At 48.3% G+C, this 20,469-nt stretch overlaps 1 protein-coding gene across 1 annotated transcript; it reads left to right on the top strand.

Moving 5' to 3' along the window:
• Positions 1-13,344: 13,344 nt before the first annotated feature.
• LOC144167899 (uncharacterized) lies at positions 13,345-14,265 on the top strand. The gene has a single exon (XM_077697035.1). It carries the CDS (start codon positions 13,345-13,347, stop codon positions 14,263-14,265), a length of 921 nt encoding a protein of 306 aa, XP_077553161.1.
• The last annotated feature ends 6,204 nt before the right edge of the window (positions 14,266-20,469 follow it).

The raw sequence follows: 20,469 nt of genomic DNA on the forward strand, positions 1-20,469 counted from the left end.
AATGGTCTTGATGAGGTCGCAGGTGGTTCCGATGTATGGGGTTTTGCCAAGTCGATCGAGGGCTTGGGGGCTGTCCGTAAATATTGTGAAGTGGTGGTTGTCACCGGCGCCGTAAGTTGCCTCAATGTGCTCCGCAGCGAGAAGAACTGCCGCAAGACGGGTCTGACATGGGCTTGGAGGGTGAAGAAATTGAATTGTGCGGGAAATGCGCATTTGGCCGTCAATACAGGAAAGTGAAGCGCGAGATGTTGTTTCATTTAGGACTGCTGTTGTAAAGATGGCGCCGGCTCGGCGGTCTGCGCGTGCAGCAATAGCGGTGCGCTCATGGTGGTTATGGTTTCGGCCACGCAGGCGAGATAGAGGCTTTGACACACGAACCAAGACATCTTCCCAAGGGGCTCGAACAGCCGGCAGTTGCGGGAAAAGCGAATCGCTCTGACCGGAAGCCAATTTTTGGACAAGCTGCCCCGTGCGGGTTGCGGCGCGTCTCCTGTTGTGGCCTTCGACCCTCTCCGTTATGATAGCGCGGAGGGGGGGCAGCTGGGAATAACGGTAGAGTTCTTCCACGCGGGTGTGCCGAGGTAAAGCAGTAATTACTCTAAGGGTTTCGCGGTGTAAGGTCTCCAGTCGGTCATATTGTTTCTTCGTAAGGGCAAAGCATGGAGCACCGTAGCACGCCTTGGAAGTCAGGACGGACTGTGTAAAAGTGTGCGCAGGACCTGCGTTGTTGCCCCGCCGAAGCGGCCTCCAATTCTCTTGATGATATGAAGCTGCTGCTTCCAAACACATATGATTTGCCGGATCCATTCACTGGCCCCTCCGTCTTCGTGGAGTGGTACGCCCAGTATCCGGAGCCACCTGTCGGCAGCACGCTCGATGGGTTGACCGCAATCGCAAGGCCCTGTTGACTGAGTCGAGATCTGAGGCCGCAGGCAGGTGTGGAGGCCTCTATGATGGCCGTGCTCGGTTGGCCAATGAAGACAACCCTAAAGAAGGCGTCGTAACGGAAGGACGCTCCCAAGCGTACCTGTCTACTGTTCCGAAGTCTATGTTCCGGCGGATTCTATAGCTAGAGTAAATCAACAGAAATGTCTTGGAGTAATTATAACTGAAGAACTAAGATGGGATTCACACATAAATTATGTAACTTCAGCTGCCTTGCGGCGCTTATTTACACTTAGATATCGGCTCCACCAGGCGCCGCGTCTACTCAAGCACCTGGCATACACTTCGCTTGTGCGATCATTACTAGAATATGGTAATATCATTTGGTCACCCTTCACTAAACAACAAATAACTAAACTCGGAGGAAAATAAACAAAAGCAGTTAGGGTCATATACAATCGGTACAGACTTGCAGATTCACCAACCGAACTACTAAAAAATGCTGGTTTACTTACCATAAGGAATCGAACACGATTGCCACGTGCAAAATTTATGCATCAGCTAATTCAAGGTCATTTCAACATTGATTTATCTGCCTACATCACGTTTGATCAAAGTAGAACGACACGCCTAAAACATTCAATGAGTCTAAACGAATATTCATTTAACACAAATTGCTTTAAGTACTCTTTTTTCGTTATAAATTACTGAATGGAATCAACTAGATCCGAATATCTCGAGCAGTACCCAATTAGATAAATTTTTAACACTGGTTGAAAACGAACTTAACAAAATGCAAGGGGAAACAGTTAGGTGATATTCGTTTGTGTATTTGTGTGTATATTTTACCGCACTGATTATGCACTCTTAAGTTACGTTTAAGATGAAATACCCTTCAGTATTGTACGTTGCACCTAAAAAAATTATTCGTGAGCTCAAATACTCTGTTTTGAGATCATCTTCTTTGTACTTATATTACACTTCTCTTACTAAATTTTTTACCCATGCTGTACTTTTGCTTATCATTGTTTGCGTTACATTTATCAATGGTTCATACAATTTTTCAGTATGTGAATTTGCTTTGTACTTGCACGTTATTAGTAACCCACATGTTTGAATCCTGTTCTGATTTTGTTCTGTTAATCCTATTCTGTTACTAGATTTCAATTGCTAATGTGGGTGTCTTATTGTATACCTACTCTGTAACTTTGTCTCAAGCCCTTCCTGCGAAAATCCGTGATGGGATTAGCAGTATGTTTAAATAAATAAATAACTGTCGCTGCTCACGGAGGAAAACTTTATCCAAGAGTCTTGTGTGGGCCTGACTGAGCAGGAAAACTCCGTGTGTAAGTACGCACGCCGACGACAAGGACGCCTACGTGAATAATTGTTTCCCACCCATTCACACTAACCCATATAATACCCGCTTTTCGTTTTGGGGTAATAAATAAACGTAGATATTTAATATTAAGAGGCTGCGGCTAGTAATGCCATGCCTCCGTAACGTTTCACAGCGATGATGGGCGGAGGCACGGTTTACCTTTTTTTCAGTGATCTAAGGCAAGAGAGCTACTACGGGCAATGTCATTGAATTTTCACTCATTACAGTTGGGATAGTCGTGGTTTTCGTAAAGTGGCGGAATAAGGCTTTATTGAACAGTGAGAAATCGTAATCCTTCTGCGCACGACAACTGCGGATCACTCGGAGCACGTAACGGGAAACGCAGGTTCAAAAGGATTGTTCTTCTCTGATTTGCATGTGTACGAATGTCCCATGTTCTTACAAACCAATTCATGCGAAAAACGGGTTTCTTCTGATATCACGGGCATGTAAATAATTATGTCCTCTGTATCTGGCTGGTTAGGGTATTAAAAATTCTTCAAGCAGTGGGATTGTATTCCTAAAAACTAAGATGGCATTTAAGAATCTTTTTAGATTTCAGAATCTTTTATCTGTCCTTGAACCTGTTAGTTAATGTTTTGACTCCAAAGTGTTTGGCTGCCTTTGTATACCTCCACAACGTGATTTTCTCTTCAAAGCGAATCTACTCGACACTTGAATGCTGTCCGGATTTTCTTGTAGGACCTTCATTACTGCATAACGTACCCTTTTTGCACCCAGTGGTTGGTCGATATGTCATTATTTACATGGACAGACGGAGCAGACCACTACGGGACTGAGTACTCTGGCAGCTGCACTCCACTAATCGCTGTATTCGCTTGATGCTCTTTCAAAGACGCGGAAACAGATGTTCGTTGAGAGTTGACAAACCAAAATACATTATTTTGGTAGGGTGCACCACGAAACCCGCCAAGGTTTTCCGCAAAGTTAGAGAAGCTGTTAGCAGAAATCGGACTGTGGATGCGCCCACGCAATCGATGAACCGCCTTTATGTGTGTGGCGGTGCTACAGAATAACTGAATCTGCTCAAACTGCTCTTAAACAAGACCAATTGGAATTGCACCCAATTCCAAATTGCGCCCGCTTTAATACAGGGGTCTGGGGTTCTGAGGCTCTCGAGAGTCTCCAACTTTAGGAAAATGTGTAAGAAGGGGTGGGGGCAAAGTTTGCCCTTTAGGAAAACATTTGCTCCAAGTCAATTTGCTCATTCCTTATCCTCTACATTGAGGTAGACCAAGTGCCATCCTAAGGCTAAGAAAATCTTTACTCCTTGTGTCGAGCTTGTCGAATTGAAGGCATGTTGCCCTTAAATATTGTGACGACCATCGAATTTAAAATGCTCAGCACTTGAGACCTTGCTCTGATCTCAATTTGTTACTCCTAAGAATGCACCAACCTGCAACCAAGGTGGAAGACTTGCTGTAGGATTCAGTGGGCGTTTTGACCGACTTCCCAGGGGAGGTGAGCGGCTTCTTGGCTGGCGGAGACCCTTGTTTGGCGGCTTTTTCTACGTGGCCCGGTTTTCGACTTCCTGATGGGGCATTGGAGGGAGCCTTATGTGGGTCCTTGGCGAGGGCCTTATACGATGTCTTGATGACGGTTTCTGATAGAGTCTTGGCGGCTGTCTTACAAGTCTCCTTGGAGGCGGTTTTAGACGAAGACTTGAAGGAATGCTTAGACGAGGGCTTGAGGAAACCGGCCATGACCGATTTCGGAGGGGACTTGGCCGCGCTCTTGGAAGGGGTCTTGGATTTGGACGGGGACTTGGTCGTACTCTTGGAAAGGGTGTTGGGTTTGGGCCGGGCCTTGGACAAGGAATGTGTCGTGACCACTGATGACGGCCTGGGTGGCACCCTTGACCTCGCGTTGGGCGCCGTGCCTGCAGCCTTGGGCATTGCAGACCTGGTCTTTCGAAGGTGCTGCGTCCTGTTTGCACTTCTGTAATTCAAGAAGCTAGAAAGCGCAATTCAGGCACTGATTTCGGAGGCCATTATGGCCGACCAGGCCACGCATTCGCCCGTGGTGAAACTAATTTCGTGGTAAGGGTCAATAATTTGATCCCAATGCGATATCGGCGGTCAGCGGAGGCTGCAAAATGAACCATGCCGATGGGAAAACAGAGTGCACATGTATTTGCGGGCGTTGTTTTGCATGAAACAAGTTTTGTGTTATCGGATGTATGTGCATGAGGCCCCTGCTAGGGTCGTTTTAGTGGTACGACGGGTGTATAGAACAGAAAACGTTTGCACTAGCTGAGCTGACAGACGTCAGTTGTTCTGTAGGACTATGAAAGGCAACGTTTCCCAAACGTTATTCTTCAATCGTGTTTGTTTAGCAAGAAGCGAACATGGCAGAACAGCTAGTCACCTGTGGACAATGCGGGCCGTCGTCTTTTTTCTTCAACTCACAGACGTTTCTTCGCCGTACCCGGCACTTTCAGGGGCCACTTTCAGTAACTAAACGTCTACTCGACATAAGAAAATATGCTATATTTCCTCAGAATGTATCTAATGAATTCTTTATAAAGAATATGGGTTAAGTTAAAGGGATGGAAAATGTGGCTGCAGTAACTGATTTCCGCGAGTCTGCCACTCATCACTGCCCCATGCATGACTACATAGAGCGACGCTAACGTTCATTGCGGCACTAAACATAGTTTTTAAACTGCGAATAAACGAACTTCTAAGAAACGATAGTTCAGGCAACATGCTGTTAGGTGGCGTTTAAAAAACATGTTTTCTAACAAAAGTTATAGCCTTTTCCGGAACTATATGCCCCTACACATTGCGACAGTGGTTGCTGGGAAAGCTTTTCAGCGTGAACGCGACACCGTAAAAAGCCTCGAAATTTTTATCACGAAAGTGTTTTTTTATGCATGGCTCCACCAAAGCCTAGCTCACGTCATATCACAAACGGAAATGACATCGCTACAAGAACTTCTCGACTGACACGGCATCGCCGGGAATCGATCCGCGAACTCTTCCGTCGCGACGGGGGGAACGAAACGCGCTCCCGATGACGCTATGATCAGACGCGTGAATAGAGCGACAAACGCGCCTTATCTAGTAGAGGCGCCGAGGTGCCGACAGCCTTGATGCCAGCGCCTACGTGTACGGGAGTCGCGCAGGATTCAGTCGCGCAGCTGCGGAGAAGCCGAATTGCTGATGTCGCGCTGGTGTAGTGACGTGAAGCGGTCCGCTGCAATGTGTGTTCACCTAACGATTTCTGATAACTCATTTGGTTTCGTTTGCACGGACGGTTTGCGAGCGCCTGTGGCTTCAGTCTGATTTACGTAATGCTCCAACGCGTGCAATCCAGTTTCTAACGTTGATGCGTCTAACGGTGCCATAACGACGAAACATAAATAGCGACGTGCAAGTTCATACCAATGCACATTTAACTTTCGTGTTTTACCGGTTCCTATGGAAGAGGGAACAAGCACATTTTTTCGTTGCCGCGGCATCTGATGGAGAAACATTCCTCTGGGTACTTAGGTCTACATACGTGCTTCGAAGGTGACAGCTTTGCGAAGCTTAAGGGTATTTTTACTGCTACGTCCTACTTGCGTCTCGTCCTTCGCTGCCGCATTTTTCGCACACGCACTTCGTTTTCGCACGGGTGACGTAAACGCAGGCAATGGCTTTGGATGGACGGCAGCTTAGCGAAGAAGTGCTTCGATCACAATGTGCAGTACAAATTTCGCGGCTTACCTGCCCGAAATAGTCGCCTTCGATTTCTCAGCTTGGCTTGGTGTCTTTCCGAGGCCCGTTTGGGGCTGTCCTTGTCCACGTCGAGGACGAAATGCTTCCTCGGGGTTTCGCTACCTCCTCTTTCACTATCCCTTTCTTTTTCTGTCTCGCGGGAAAGCGACGAAAATGACGATCACCTTCAAAAGATGGAAGATGATCCATTAGAGATTGACCAGTAAGCAGAATTGTTTTTTTTATTTACAGATACTGCAGGCTAGGGCCCATGTGGAGGCATTATATGGATCCAAAAATGGCTGTAAGAGGTATTATTTCTGGGTCTTGTTACATGAGAAACGGTTGGCGTTTGCTCGACGGTCGGAACCACGTCCAAGGATGGAAGTAAATGGAAATCCCTGGTCGAGCTTCGTCGATGGGCCATTTTACAGTGGATCCAACACACTGAACATGCTTTATTTGCGGACGACATTACTGTCTAGACGCCAACACTAAGCGATCAGGACAAGAGATCGTTGAATTTATGACTTATGGTAAAAGTATGCATTAAGCTTTCTAATTTCCGCCTTTACAGGCATGCCAAAAGTGATGCATACACCCAGTGCAGATTGGAGAATGATTTATAAAGCAAAAAATAAAATAATTTTAATCACGATTTACCAGTTCAATCAGACCCTCGCTCGCTCGGTCGCTCGCTCGCACGCTCGCTCGCTCGCTAACTCACTCACTCACTCACTCACTCACTCACTCACTCACTCACTCACTCACTCACTCACTCACTCACTCACTCACTCACTCACTCACTCACTCACTCACTCACTCACTCACTCACTCACTCACTCACTCACTCACTCACTCACTCACTCACTCACTATTTTTAATCATCAGCAATTGCAGGAAACGAAGAAAACGGAGAAACGGAGAAAACGGGGAAAACGGAGAAAAAGGCCGTTCGTAAACATTTATGTTTTCACAGTGTTGATCCCTGCTTTATTATTTTATCAGTCTCAGCCATTTGTCTTCTAAAAAATACATTACGTTTGCATGTCCCCAGAATGCACCGAATAGGTCGAAAAAATTCTTTACCGTTCAATTTAGTGACTGCGTTCGCCTTACACAAAAAAGGTTCCTTCGTGCCGACCAAACAAAACCCTTTACATTCTGCATTGTTAAGCACGCACTAAAGAACTTTAGCTTACCAGTAATTGTCCCTGTTTGGATAAATACTAACAATTTACAATTAAACCATTGATCATTTCATGTTTACTTTCGGTCGACAAGCAGCAACGCCTGTCGTCTACTAGAACAACACAACAAATCAGCCACGCATGGCTGATTTGTTGATGAAGCGGTCATAGCAAGCCCCAAGATCCTGCGGTGCTCGGTTTTGTTTCTAGCTTGTTCACCTTAAAGTCATTTCATTAAACCGGCAAAGTTGGCCGTACTTAACACTTTGGTTAGCTGTTAAATCTAAGTAGTGATCAGTCTTGAAGGATTTTTGAAGGCAACGAAGTTTTTGGGAACTTATCACCAAAAAATCTAATTTGCTTCAGCGGGCTTTGCAATATTTCTACAGCGAAGCTGTAGTGTGAATTCTGGCACCACCAGTAGATATTGTAAAAACTAGCCCACAGAAAGAAACAAAGTAGTCGAACCAAACAGCGGCGATTCCATTTTCCTAGAGGACTCGATTCCCGCCATTCCCACGGTGCGTGAACTTTGTAGGCTGAGGCTCAAATTAAGCAGGGTGCAATTTTATGATCAATTTTAGCCTTCCCGAGGAAGAAGAGAGCAAGAAAACAGTGACTGCTGATTAACTAATGGCTAAAGTAGAGGTTAAACACTTTAGGCTGTGGAAAGAAACAAGGATAAAAAGCTAGGCAATGAACCTGGTACCTGACTCTAGATAGATAGATAGATAGAAACTTTATTGTTCATGGGATGGTGGGGCGAATCAGCCGCCTCGGTCCAGGCAGCCGCTGAGGGCCCTGATGATGTGGGCCGCTAGAGTTGCATGCCCGATTAAAGAAAAAGTCACTTTCCAGTTACCAAATTTATAGCTTTTGAGAAACAGTATTTTATTTACGCTGCCTGCTTTGCGTGAATCACTTGCGTAAAACCACTGACACGTTTTATATAGCTGGTGTAACTCTCCTGCATTTTTCGGAAAATTCGCCCATAGTGAGTTCTCATTATGATTCCTGATTAATGCAAAACGCCGCCAAGGAATAGAAGTTTTTCTTAGCCTTCGGTGCAATTTTTCTTTCAGTAATCTCTGAGCAAACTTCATCGGGCGTTTAGAATTTGTTTTTTTCTTCATTATTTTTTCTACAATCAAGCAAGGGGATCTCTAAGCTCAATGATGACGAGTGGTCAATCCAGAGGCAGGATTTCTCGTGTTCCAGTCGTCAAACAAGGCGGGCATACCCGTAGCTAAAACTTACGGGAGCGTTTGGGTTGCAAAAAACAGCACTTTTTCTATTACCACTATCAATGTACAGAAATTAAGGGAACATCTATCTTCCACTACTTCTTCCGCATTACTTCACTCATTTTCGCTGAAACATTTTGGATCTCATGAAAGCAATGTAGCCACCACGGAATGCTTTGTTTGAAGCGGGGACATAAATTGTACGGACACCGCTTTCGTGAGGAAGCACCGTTTACGTTGCGCCATGAACTAGCGGGATCAACATGCGAGATCAGATCCAGCAACATAGCTATACGTGGGTATAACAACAACTGTATGTCTAAGCAATCGGCAAGATTGCGCACTTGCGCATCCGTTAAGCTGTCTTCCACGCGACGTGAAAACATTACGGTTTCCAAACGTGAGAGGCTTCCCCGGCCCAGCACCTGAAAGCGCGTTGAAGCGAATGCTTCCCTTCGTATAGGTGGGGCTTTCGGCCAATGGCACTGAGGTGGAAAGTAAGAGGTAGGCTGCAGCGAGAAAGAAGAAACGTAGTAGTGGTAGAGAACCTTTATTGGAAAACGACGACCACTGTTCGCAATGGAGAGGGAGGAAGAGGGAAAATGAACAACTGCTAGTATATTCTTAAGGGTTACCTAATTGAAAGTATGGACCATTTTTTTGGATTTTGCCAGTTTATTGTAACCGCAACAGAGACACGTATAGGTTGGTCGGTTCCATCGGTGGAGGACCCACTCAAAACACCCGTGCAAGACCGCTTTTAACTTAACTTAGTCAATTACAATTTGGGATAATACCCGTGCACCAATTTGTTGTGGATAGGGGTGTGGTTGGGGGATTTAAATGTATGGCGTGTGGAAAAAGCTGGGCACCACCAAACAAAGCGTGCGAAGTCAAATAGAGTGGTGGCTTTAAAGATATCCGGGGGGGGGGGTGCAGTTGTGGAGTATGCCACTTGCGATGCGTTTCGGGTGTGTATGCTGCATTTGCAAGTCATTTGTTCATGTGATGTTGCCTTAGTGGGGCGGCTGAGTTTGCCAGCTGGAGTCTGTTCTTTGAGACGGGCGCGTCGACGCTTCTTGTACTGGTGGATGCGTATCGTTGTGGAGGGCGAAGGAGACCTCGATGGCCTTACGCGAGGCTCCACTGGGGGTTGTGAGGGAGTCCTTTACTGAAATGAAGAACCTTCTACTGGGCTGTATTGGTTTCTGGAAAACTCGTTTAGGCGGAGAAAAAAAAAAACAAGGCAACTCAGAGCTACGTGCAATTCCAATCTGGCAGCAAAATACTATACCAATGTAGTACCCCCAAAAAAGCAGTCAGTAATATGTAGTAAATAAAACCAAAGGGTAACTGAAATGTGTATTAACCAGGCTAAACATATTCGACAGCTGTAACGGCGAAAAAAATCATATACCCCATGTCCATGGGCTACAAAACTTTTTCGTCACTTGTGGTATTTTTGTTGTTCACATATCTGCAATTGCTATTAACATAGCGTTAAAACAGTCCAGATAAGAATAAGGTTGTTGAAGATTTGTTCCAGGTGAAGAAGCAAGCATTATTGGTTCCAATTGCGTTCCTAGGTGGGACAAAATTGGTCTTGCTGTTCTCTTTAATGAAAGTCCGTCAGACTTTGCCCACGTTACAGCGTATTGGGTGTTGTTCAACACCACTGCGCTAGTCTGCGCTACACTGCGGGAATTTAAAACTCTGTCGGGCTTCAGAGTTCTTGTGGTCAAGATTACGGAGCTTGGTGCACTGATTGATTGGTATATGTATTGATTGGGTAACCGAGTTGAACTCATAAGCCGTCTTAAAAAGCGTGGGCCAAAGCCCCTCCTTGGTGGGTACGTGGTATTATTTGGGTATTTAACTCTGTGATAGGCTTTTGAGTACTGCAAGAGAAAAGTACCATTTTTACTGCTTTTGATGATAGGCACAAAGCAATTAAGCGTTTCATGTGGGGTTTTTTATGGCTGCAACAACAAGATAGAATTCAGTTAGTCAGTTTTGAAGTCAAATCTGTGTTTGCATCAGTATCCGGATCACGGGAAATAAAAAATAACAACCTGACAACTACCGAGGCATTTAATACAAGCTAAGAGCGACTTCTTGTTCGTTAAGCCCTGCATAAAATACGTTTTCTCCACGCCTATTTATGCTCTCACCTCTTCGTATATTTACAAATAGGTCTGAAATGTGTGTTAATGGTAATAAAGAGGCGGCTGGCATGGGAGCGGCGGCACGGGCATAGCTCGCTCTTCGCTCTCATGGCATTGGCTCGTGCTTAGCACCAGGAATCGGGCAACTGGCTGTGTGGTCCTTTTTTCCGTCGCTTTGTGCTACATTCTGGTGCCGCAACTCGGGAGATCGAACCACGAGCAGACTCGACTTGACGCAGCACAGACGCTGAGGTACGCTAGGCTCGGGGTACTTTGGCTCCGGCTTATTCGGGGAGCCTCACCCTCGGAATGCACCTCGGCGCTCGTACTCCTGCCGGAACCACCCGGTCACCCGTCTTCACTGCCGCCTGCCATAGAGGAGCTACGCCGCCCCCGTGACTCCGTGAGACAATCCGTCACAAGGGGCGTAGCTGCTATTGAATCTCTGGTAGAGGATCATAGCGAACCGAACGAGCATACCCGTTTTCACTTGCGTGCCGTCAACAGCAAGTCGAGGAAATGAAGGCCCTTGACGATCGCGTCCAAGAGAGCATCGGTGTTGACCAGTTAGTAGCCGACTTCTTCACCAGCTCAGCTAGGGTCTCCGCGGTTTCTTCCCTAGTTTCTACTCAGAGTAGCGGAGCTCTGAGCCCTGAATTCGCCGTCAGCTGTCGCGGTGTCACAAGCTGCATGCCAGGCCCTCCATTTTTTACATTCCGACGGCCGACATGCCGGCCTCCCCGACGAGGGTCAGCCATTTTGCGTCGCGCTGCGGGATCCCTGGCACCCCCTTCGGCTTTGAGTGAGTGAAAAACTATTAAACGAGAGGCCATGAGGGCCCTGGGGGGAGCAAGGCATTGTGCTCGCTTGATTTCGTTCGCCATACCTGTAATGGGGGTGGCACTGCTAACAGTGCTAATTTTCGCACTGCTAACTATTAGGTAACACGTTTGTGTTGTTACCAGTGCTTGCGGAACCGTATCCGACACCGACTGAGACCAAATTTGCCCGAGTGGTATGTAGTTTTTTCGCTTTGCGGATGATTTCCTCTCGAATCACGTGCGGTTTTCGCTAAGCCTAACAGTAGGCTTAGCACGTGTACGGCTACGGGCGGTTCGGCCCCAGTAGCCATGCTTAGCCCTTAGGCGTAGTCAAGGAGAATCATGACCCAGATGGGCACAGCGACGGAGACTAGTATGCCAATGAAAGAAAACAAGATTTCGGAGTTGCAACTTGGAAGCCATGAAGGAAGATCGAGTGTTGAAGTCCAAGTCGAAGATCTTATTCCCAGTGATACGGCGGGGTGGACGCTCTCAGGCAAGCGAGCCATGCAAGTCGACGTCGCCTCGAACGTTGGTGAGACCTCTTCGATTGACCATCAATCTAGATCGCGAGATCCTGTTAATTATGCCAGAAGAGTTGCGGCAGCAGTCACGAAGGCAGCATGTATGCCATAGATAATGCCGAAAGACGACATCAAGATTATTGTGAGGCCACGTGGCGGACTCAATATAGCCAGAACTTAAGCTTCCATCATCATGTCCGCCATTATTGCGGCGGCAAGTGTACCGAAACTAGAAGCAAGTGAAGACACAATTTGCACCAATGTAGCGCAAAATATCATCGTTGTGAGTACCCTAGACCAACGTCGCGCAGGGTTGTATCTCAGGATGCGAGGCCTATTTATAGGAGGAAAGACTCATGGAGTCAGTACTTATCAGGTGGCACAAGAGAATACAGTGAAATGAGTGAAAGAGGACTAGCGATAGAAGACAACCCATCCGAGATTAATGCTAATATTGTAAACCCGGCCAACCCGCTGGAAATTCACGCACACAAAATTGGAATTACGAGAACAGTAATTTTTTTGTTTGAAGGACCCAAGGTTCCTAATGATGTGAAATGGCTCCATTCTCTTGAGGTGTGGACTGTATCGGAAACATTTCGATGTTTGTAGACAATGTGGAAACGTTGGACGCAGAAGCGATGTGTGCCCATTTCCTGATACTAGAGTTTTCCTTGCATGCGGTGAAGCGAAACCTAACGCGGATCACGAACGCTAATGTAAACATAAATGCAAGCTGTGCGGTGGCCAACACGTGACCGGCGCCCGGGAGTGCACAAACAAGTTCAAGGTGCCCTAAACAGACGTCTCCATAAGAAGATTGCGATTCTCAACCGGCAGATCGAGGCACACTGCAAGGTGTTATGCACCCAGCAATGGCACGAAGTGTGTAGCGAGGCCGATCGATGGGCAACTCCACAAGGGCAGAACGTGGGGTATGCTCAGGCACCTACTCGACGAGATTAAGACGAAGAGCTATCACAACAACACTCTTGCCCAACTCTACACAGAGCCATCACGGAACTGGGAGAACGGGAAGTTGGCAAGCGCTTGGATGCCAAGTATCTACCAGTCTCCCCACAGACCGTCACCCGGAATACGCCGCAACAGATAACGATGTTCTAGACCGTGACATTGAAGTTTGGGAAGTACGAGCATCCATGGAAGTCCTCAACTGCAAGTCGGCGGCGGGCCCCAACCGCGTAACGAACAAGGCCCTTAAGAATCTTAACGATCACGCCATAGAAGCCCTCACGCGTTACCACAAGTGCTGGCAAGAGGGTCGACTCTGAAGCCAATGGGAGACGGCTAAGACTATCATAATTCCGAAGCCAGACAAGCCGCGCAGCATAGAGCAGCTCCGACCGATCTCGCTCACTTCGTGTGTGGGAAAAGTCCTGGAGCACGTTCTAATGAATCGCTGGCAATGTTATCTAGAAGACACCGAACTCTACCACAACTCTATCATCGGGTTCCGGGAGAAGTTGAGCACACAAGATGCAATGCTCCTTCTCAAACACGAAATCATCGACGACGTCATGAACACCCGAGACAACAAGACAGTAATGGGCCTAGATCACCAGAGCGCCTTTGACAAAGTGCGATATTCTGCGATTCTGGTACAAGTGTCCAAGTTGAACATGGGGAAACGAACGTACGCCTACATCTGTGACTTTCTCACGGGTCGCTACAGGCAGATATGGGCCGGCGATCTACAACTACCAGTTAAGCAGCTCGACATTTTGGGAAGTCCACAAGGCTCCGTTATATCCCTATTGCTTTTAAACCTGATTATGATTGGAGTCGCTGACCGCTGCGAGCACGTGGAGGGCGTCCTGCATACCATCTACGCTGATGACGTTACCCTGTGGGTTACGGGCGGTAGCGACGGCCACATCGAGGATACACTTCAGGAAGCAGTGAATGTTATCGAAGACCAACTCGACGGGACGGGGCTCATCTGTTCCCCTTCCAAATCAGAAAGTCTGATCATTCCACCTAAGTGTCGGCGGAAAAAACAGTCAACGACTACCATCACAGTATGCACGGCGGGAGGCCAAGTGACTCCCAAGGTCAACAAGATATATGTCTTGGGTCTTCTGTTGGAGCGTAACCGCGTCAACGGGGCAACGGTCAACAAGTTAGCGACGAAGGCTGCTGCGGCGGTACATCTCATCCGTCGTATCTCCGCACGTAAAGCAGGAATGAAAAAGGGAAGCCACACCCACCTCGTGCAGTCATTTGCCATCAGCCATATCGCATACGTGACTGCCTTCCATAACTGGCAGCAGTGCGAGTGGGTGAAGGTGGACGCCATCATCCGCAAGACCTAGAAGACGGCTTTGGGACTTCTTCAGAGCACAAGTACTGAAAAACGTCGCGCCCTGGGTGTCCACAACACCTTGGACGAAACTGCTGAAGCCCAACGAATCGCCCAGATGGAACGCCTATCTGGTACACGGACGGGTCGTCATATTCTCCAGCACCTGGGTCTACTATCCACAGAATACAAGCGGGAGGCCAAGGATCACATACCGGTGGTATTCGCAACCGTCTGGTTGTCTGTCCCCTCCCCCGCAATACGAACCCCGAGAACAGCCACGAGCGGAGGTTGGCTAGAGCGAAAGCTCTGGTCGATCTTCATGCCAACGACACCGGTGCCGTGTACGTAGACGCGGCTGAACATCAGTACCAACTCGGTACCTTCGTGGCTGCAGCAGTTGCGGCTGCGACGGGCAATACCGAGTCCGCTGCGAGCTTCCGGGCCAGAAGAGCACATCAGACAGAAAAGTGACCATTGCCCTGGCCATCGCGGACCCCAAGTGCACTACGGTGTTAAGTGACTTTCAGACAGCAGTGATGAACTATGCTCGGAAAAATGTGTGCAGCGTTGCGGCGCGTGTCCTTCGCAGGGCGTGGGTGCGTGATGGTGCAGTGTCTATCAAGTGGTTCCCGGCCCATATGGGTCCCAGTGTTTCCTGTAAAGGGAACGCAAACCACAACAAGACGGCCATCGCTGTCGCGCAAGGAATGGCGAACCGCGCGGCGGCTATGAGTGCCGGACCCTCGCTGTGGCAGCCCTTAAAAGTTAGCAAGGATCCCATGACCACATACAACGACGTTGTGAAATGATATCGTTTACGCAGGAGAACTATGCCGCCCTCCACACCCGGGTCTCACCCCATCGGAGGCAGCGCAATACGATTACAGACCGGTTCGTTACTGACTCCAGTGCTTGCTAAGCATATATGCCCAGAGGTTTATGAGAGTGACGTGTGCAGATTATGCGCGAAGGAGCGGGTGACTGCAGGTCCACATCCTGTGCAACTGTGAACTTCATCCGTGTGAGGCCAGTGCGATGATAACGATCCCGGCGCAGTTTGAAGCTGCAGCGCGGAGTGGAGACTACGACACCAAACTTCTGGCCGTCCAGCAGGTCCCGGCGGCCCTCGATAGGCAGCGACCGGGGAACTCAGCGGAGGAGGGCGCGAACCTTCCGCAACCCGAGGATAGTACCCGGATGCAGTCTTAAAGGCGCTGACGTGACGACTTCCAGGCCGCGTCGCGGTAACTCGGCACCCATGATAGGGTAGCCCTACCGTTTGCAGGCTCTCAATAAAGATGATTCTCTCTCTACCTGCAACGAGAACAAAGCGGGCTGCGACATTCCAGCGCGTGTGCAGGTGCGAAGGGTTGACGTCACGATCGCAAGTGGGCGGGGGCCCCAGACGGGAGGAAAAGAGGAACAGTGGGGACGATGACACAGCAGGTTTGTGGGTCAGACCGGCGGCTGGAGGAAGTGTATTTAAGCGGGAGCAAGCGGTCGCTGGGGCGGTCGGCTTGAGATTTTACCACGTGCAAGACGATCGGAAGGGACCGGGGGTTACGCGCTTCAGCGGAAGTACGTCGGCAGGCTCGCGACGGAATGACCAACGCCTCGGCTTCGCGATCGAGTTCGCCCGTCGCCGCCAGTCCCATGGCCGACCAGCTTCCGCACCCCGGAGTCCCGATACACGTAAGCGGCTGCCCGGCGAGGCCTGCTCAACTTCGCCGTGACCTTCCGCCGTAGAACCTGCGGGATCTCATTGCCACGCCTGGGGCTAAGACGTTTGCCTCGTAAAGTGTTTCTTGTGCCGCGCCCCGCCTTCGTAATTTGGTTGTTGCCTCGGGTTAAGATATCTGCTTCCTCTTGGTTTTTCTGGCGTCCCTTCTAGTTAACATGTTGAGAGTTTTTTCGTTTTGTTTGTAGAAGTGGTTGTCGAGGGTAACGACGTTTGAGGACATTTTGAGTGTCGTGTAGAGCTAGCAGAACTTTTAGATTTTTATAGTAGTTGCTGCGTGCGGGGGTAACCATGTTCGTCCCCTAGTTTTTTTTGCGTGTTGCGTATTTGCTATTATTTTTTTGTAGTTGCGTGGCCGAGGCGTAAAAAACATGTTTAACTCCTAGTGTCAGTGCGAAGGTTTCTTTTTTTTTTCTTGTGTCGGGCGTTGCCTAGTAATCTCTTGTTCCTGCAGTAAACATATATAGTTAAAACGTAGTCGTGCATCTCCATTGTGATTTCAGTCACTGCAGCACTCTCGGCACACGTGAAAACTCACGGGCCGGCCGCCCTGCTAAAATATAAATAACTGTTGTCTCGCGCCCTTCTTTATGGCTTGTGCTAGCGGACATAATTATCAAGTGGTGGGGTCTGTGACACGTGGCAAGACCGTGGCGGTCCGCGGTGACAGCAAGACAACCGTGGAGGCCGACAAGGTGGCGAACGTGCACGCTGTGTGTGAACCGGGCGTCTGCGATCTACACGTCTGCACTCCTGACAAGGATTCTAATCACCCGACACTCTAAGAAATGTGGGGAGTAGTTGAAGAATCAAACAGCGTTCCTATTCCTGCCAGGGTCGTTTGACACCGTCCGCACCACGCGTGGCATTAGATGGCGTGTTCACTCTACTAGGAAACCAGAATAAAACTGCTGGCGAACTCTCCCCACTCTTGATGGAGCTAAGCGGCGCTTGTACCCCTTTCGCGGGAGAGAATAGAACAGCGTACCGACTCTGTCTCGCATCTATGGAGTTCGTATATCCTCCGCGAGAGAGAATAGAACAGTATATCGACTCTATCAACTTCAGCTGCACGCTTTCAGGTGTGCAAAAAGGCAGACACCTCTATGGCGGACGCGAACTCTTTGAAATCGTATGAAAAAGTAGTTATCTAAACAGCCACAGCACCGGGCCATGAAACAAAGCGTACTTAAAATAAAGCGCAGCGTATTCAAAAGAGCGTGCGAGGTAGTGTTACACGTCCTCTAGGAATGGGTCATTTGTGTGTTCTAACGCAACGGTGTCCGTCGGACTACTTGAGCGTTGTACTTTTGCGCGGTCTTTTCATCTCGGCGGGGCTGGCGGACGGACGCGTCTCTCCGTCTCCGTCTCTTTTGTGGCAATGAAACCGCCGTAGTACTCCTGTACGTGTCTGTGAGGTGCGTTTTGGTGTCGGTGGCTGTGTTTGAAGTATACCTGACTGGTGGAATAACATCGTTTGGCTGCTGCGGCCGCCGCTGAAAACGTAAGTCACCATTTCAGTTTTTCTTGCGCTGTACGGGAGAGCTCGCGCTCGTTCCCGCCAAAACTTCAGCTGTATTTATAAAAACTGGCGCTCGTGAGTACTGCTTAGCGCTTTTGGTTCTTTCGAAGAATTAAGTGGTCACATACATGTGCTTTCATTTGTGTGACACCAGTTCTAGCTATCCTTTTTCCGGCTTTGTGTTTTTCGAACAAGCGGCCGTGCTCCCATCGCGGGTTCACGACGTTCAGCGTGCGTTGAAACAAGACTCGTGTGCAGTATAAGAGTTGCGGATTTATTAAGCTGGCTTCTTTAGGCACTGGGCACATGTACGATTGGTACACGCGATTCGCATGCGACTGATCGTTACGACTGTCGCCACGAGTAGCCGTACGCGTGAATTTGAGACACATGGCCCGATGCGCGCATGCGATGTGTCGTCGGCGTCGCTCCGCCCACTGTTTTTGCTCCATGGTCAACTACGACGATCGCTGAGCTGAATTTGTAGATTCCGCGCGTTTTTTCGTAAGAAAATTGATAAAGCAAGCAATCTTGAAGAGTTTTCTGCCTTCGGGAACAGCCCGCGCTCCCGCCGGCCGCGCCTGCCAGCTCGACACATTCAGCGGCTCGAACCGGCGCAGACCACGGTAGCAACCGCTTGTCGCTGCTCTCCCGAATCAATCTGTTCGCTAAGAAGAAGTTTCACATGCGAAAAAGTAGGTGTTAATGTGGTGAAAAATTGTGCTAGGGATTGTTGTCAGGGCTTATTTTAAAAGCGGCGATCAGATATCTGCCGCTATGCAAGCCTGCGCTGACCGGCCATGGATGCCGCGGCGCGCGGTGCGCCGAGCGGCGGAGAGATGGCGATACCTGCGCGGAAGCATCTAAACTGGCTACGCAGATGTCTTGGTCACCGATCGCTCAAACGGCCGTTATACCCCAAATAAAGTTTCACATGCGAGAAAAAGGATGATAGTGTGGTGAAAAGTTGTGTTACGGATTGTCATCCGCAGTTGCACAGAAAGCGGCGATCAAATGTCCGCCAGAATGCTAAGCCTAAAGTTTCCAACACCCGAGCCGACCCGAGCAACGCAAGCCTGTTGCGGGCGGTTGGGGCTCAGCGGACTCTCATTGGCTGTGGCCTCAAGACGATCGCAATGATGGCACGACTGCATCTGGCTTGCCAGTCGCACGTCGTCAGCCTCCTCGGACCAGCGAACGACCCAAAACAGGCCCTAACGATCAATCGTAACGATCAATCGTAACGTCAGTCGCATGCGAATCGCGTGTACTAATCGTACATGTGTCCAGCGCTTTAACCTCTAGCTATAAATTAGGCTTTCCTTTCATTATCTTCTTGAGCAACGTAAATATATTGTCGAGCGACAAGGTAATTACACTGCCGCCGGGCTTATCCGTCGGTTCCGTTCCCATCTGGCGCGTCTGACGAGGCAGAAGTGAGCGACGGCGACAGCAGCACCGTAACCAGTTTATTACCCAATCAGTTAGGTTGGTAGCGTCGCTTTATTTGGTTACCCCTTAAAATATAACGCAGCCAAAGGTCACAAGGTTTCAATTCAAACTCCAAGTTGGCATAGATGTCTCGCAAAAAAAAAAAGGACGTGAACGTTTGTGCGTTCCGAACCCATTGTGTAGTGCGTTGCCTTGTAGCCTCTGGTCCCGTGTTGTTAGAAAACAATACTTACGCTAATAAAACGTTGACGGCAGGACATTTCATCGCGATTAATTGTTTATGTGGCTGCAGTAGCCACAACAAAATTTCACGGAACCGCTGGCGTGTTGCTTTGTCTATTGGACTTTTTTTCTTATTACCTTGCGCGACTGCAATAAGAGTGAAGCCCATTTCCGGTGAAATTCCGTACTGTTTTCTCAAGAAAGAGCCAAGTAACTGCTACCGTAAAACGTAGTATTGAAAAATGAATACTGCAGTACGTTTTGTTTCATAGCGAGAGTTGACAAGCTAGAACTTTAGGCTGAATATTTTCACGCGGACATGTGGTAAAACTGGTGCTGGGTGCTGTATTTAGTAAGCAGCGTGCATTTAGCATTATAGTGAACTTTTTTTTACTTATTACAGGCGCTACGACGTAAAGGTGTTTCCCGTGGATGTTTCCAGGGCTATTCTACAATAGTGCTGTTCAACAACATATTGTGATCGCCTGGCGTTCGGCAGCAGAGAGAGAGCAAAGATGCCTGATGCGGTAGACAGCTGTAAGTATTAAACACTTTATCTTTGGTCACTTTGCCATAGTCATCTGGCAAATAAAAATGTGTCTTTTAGCCTTCATGGTGTCATTTGCATACACTTTTGCTTTCTAGCATCGACTGACCTTAGTTGTGTTTCATTATAAATGTCATTAGAGACATAACATAACTGCGTAACCAACTTTCTGCTTGATTAAAAATGTGTCGCTTCCACTGCAGTGCATTAATGCTGTAGCTTTTTCAAACTGCCAAACACTGCAGTATTTTTTAATAAACTTATTTGGTCACGAGTAAGATTCGATGTGCAGCTTCAAGATTGATGGGGATTAGGAATGCGGCTGTACGGCATTTATTTTCTGCTTGCCTCTTGTTACTCTCCATGATTCGGCCTTGTTACTGTTCACTGATCCCATGATTAATTCCAATAATGAGAGGCTGACAGTTTTGCTGTAATAATGCTTGTCTTCAAGCCACCCTTTTTGATAACACCAAGTACTTGCAGGTTGGCCTGAGGTTGCAGGTTCTCTGGTTGGTCTGGCTGCTCTTTCTGAAAGTGGTTGGAAAAAAAGAGGAGGAGGACCTTGTTGGTTTAAAATTTGAATAGGGGATCAGGACCCCGATGCTTTAAAGTAATCCGTGCTCTCGTTCTTCTCAGATGGCTTTTCAGTGGCAGTGCTGGTGAAAGAAAAGCCAGAGGCCTTGCTCTCAAAGCTGGTATGCATATTTTTCTTCTGTATGTTGAGTAAGTG

Source organism: Haemaphysalis longicornis, unplaced genomic scaffold, assembly GCF_048455015.1.
Source record: "Haemaphysalis longicornis isolate Haplotype H1 unplaced genomic scaffold, Haemaphysalis longicornis Haplotype H1 scaffold_2, whole genome shotgun sequence".
NCBI lineage: Eukaryota > Metazoa > Arthropoda > Arachnida > Ixodida > Ixodidae > Haemaphysalis > Haemaphysalis longicornis.

Excerpts from the sequence above, each read along its gene's own strand:
- LOC144167899 (XM_077697035.1), top strand. The coding sequence starts at position 13,345 with ATGAATCGCTGGCAATGTTATCTAGAAGACACCGAACTCTACCACAAC.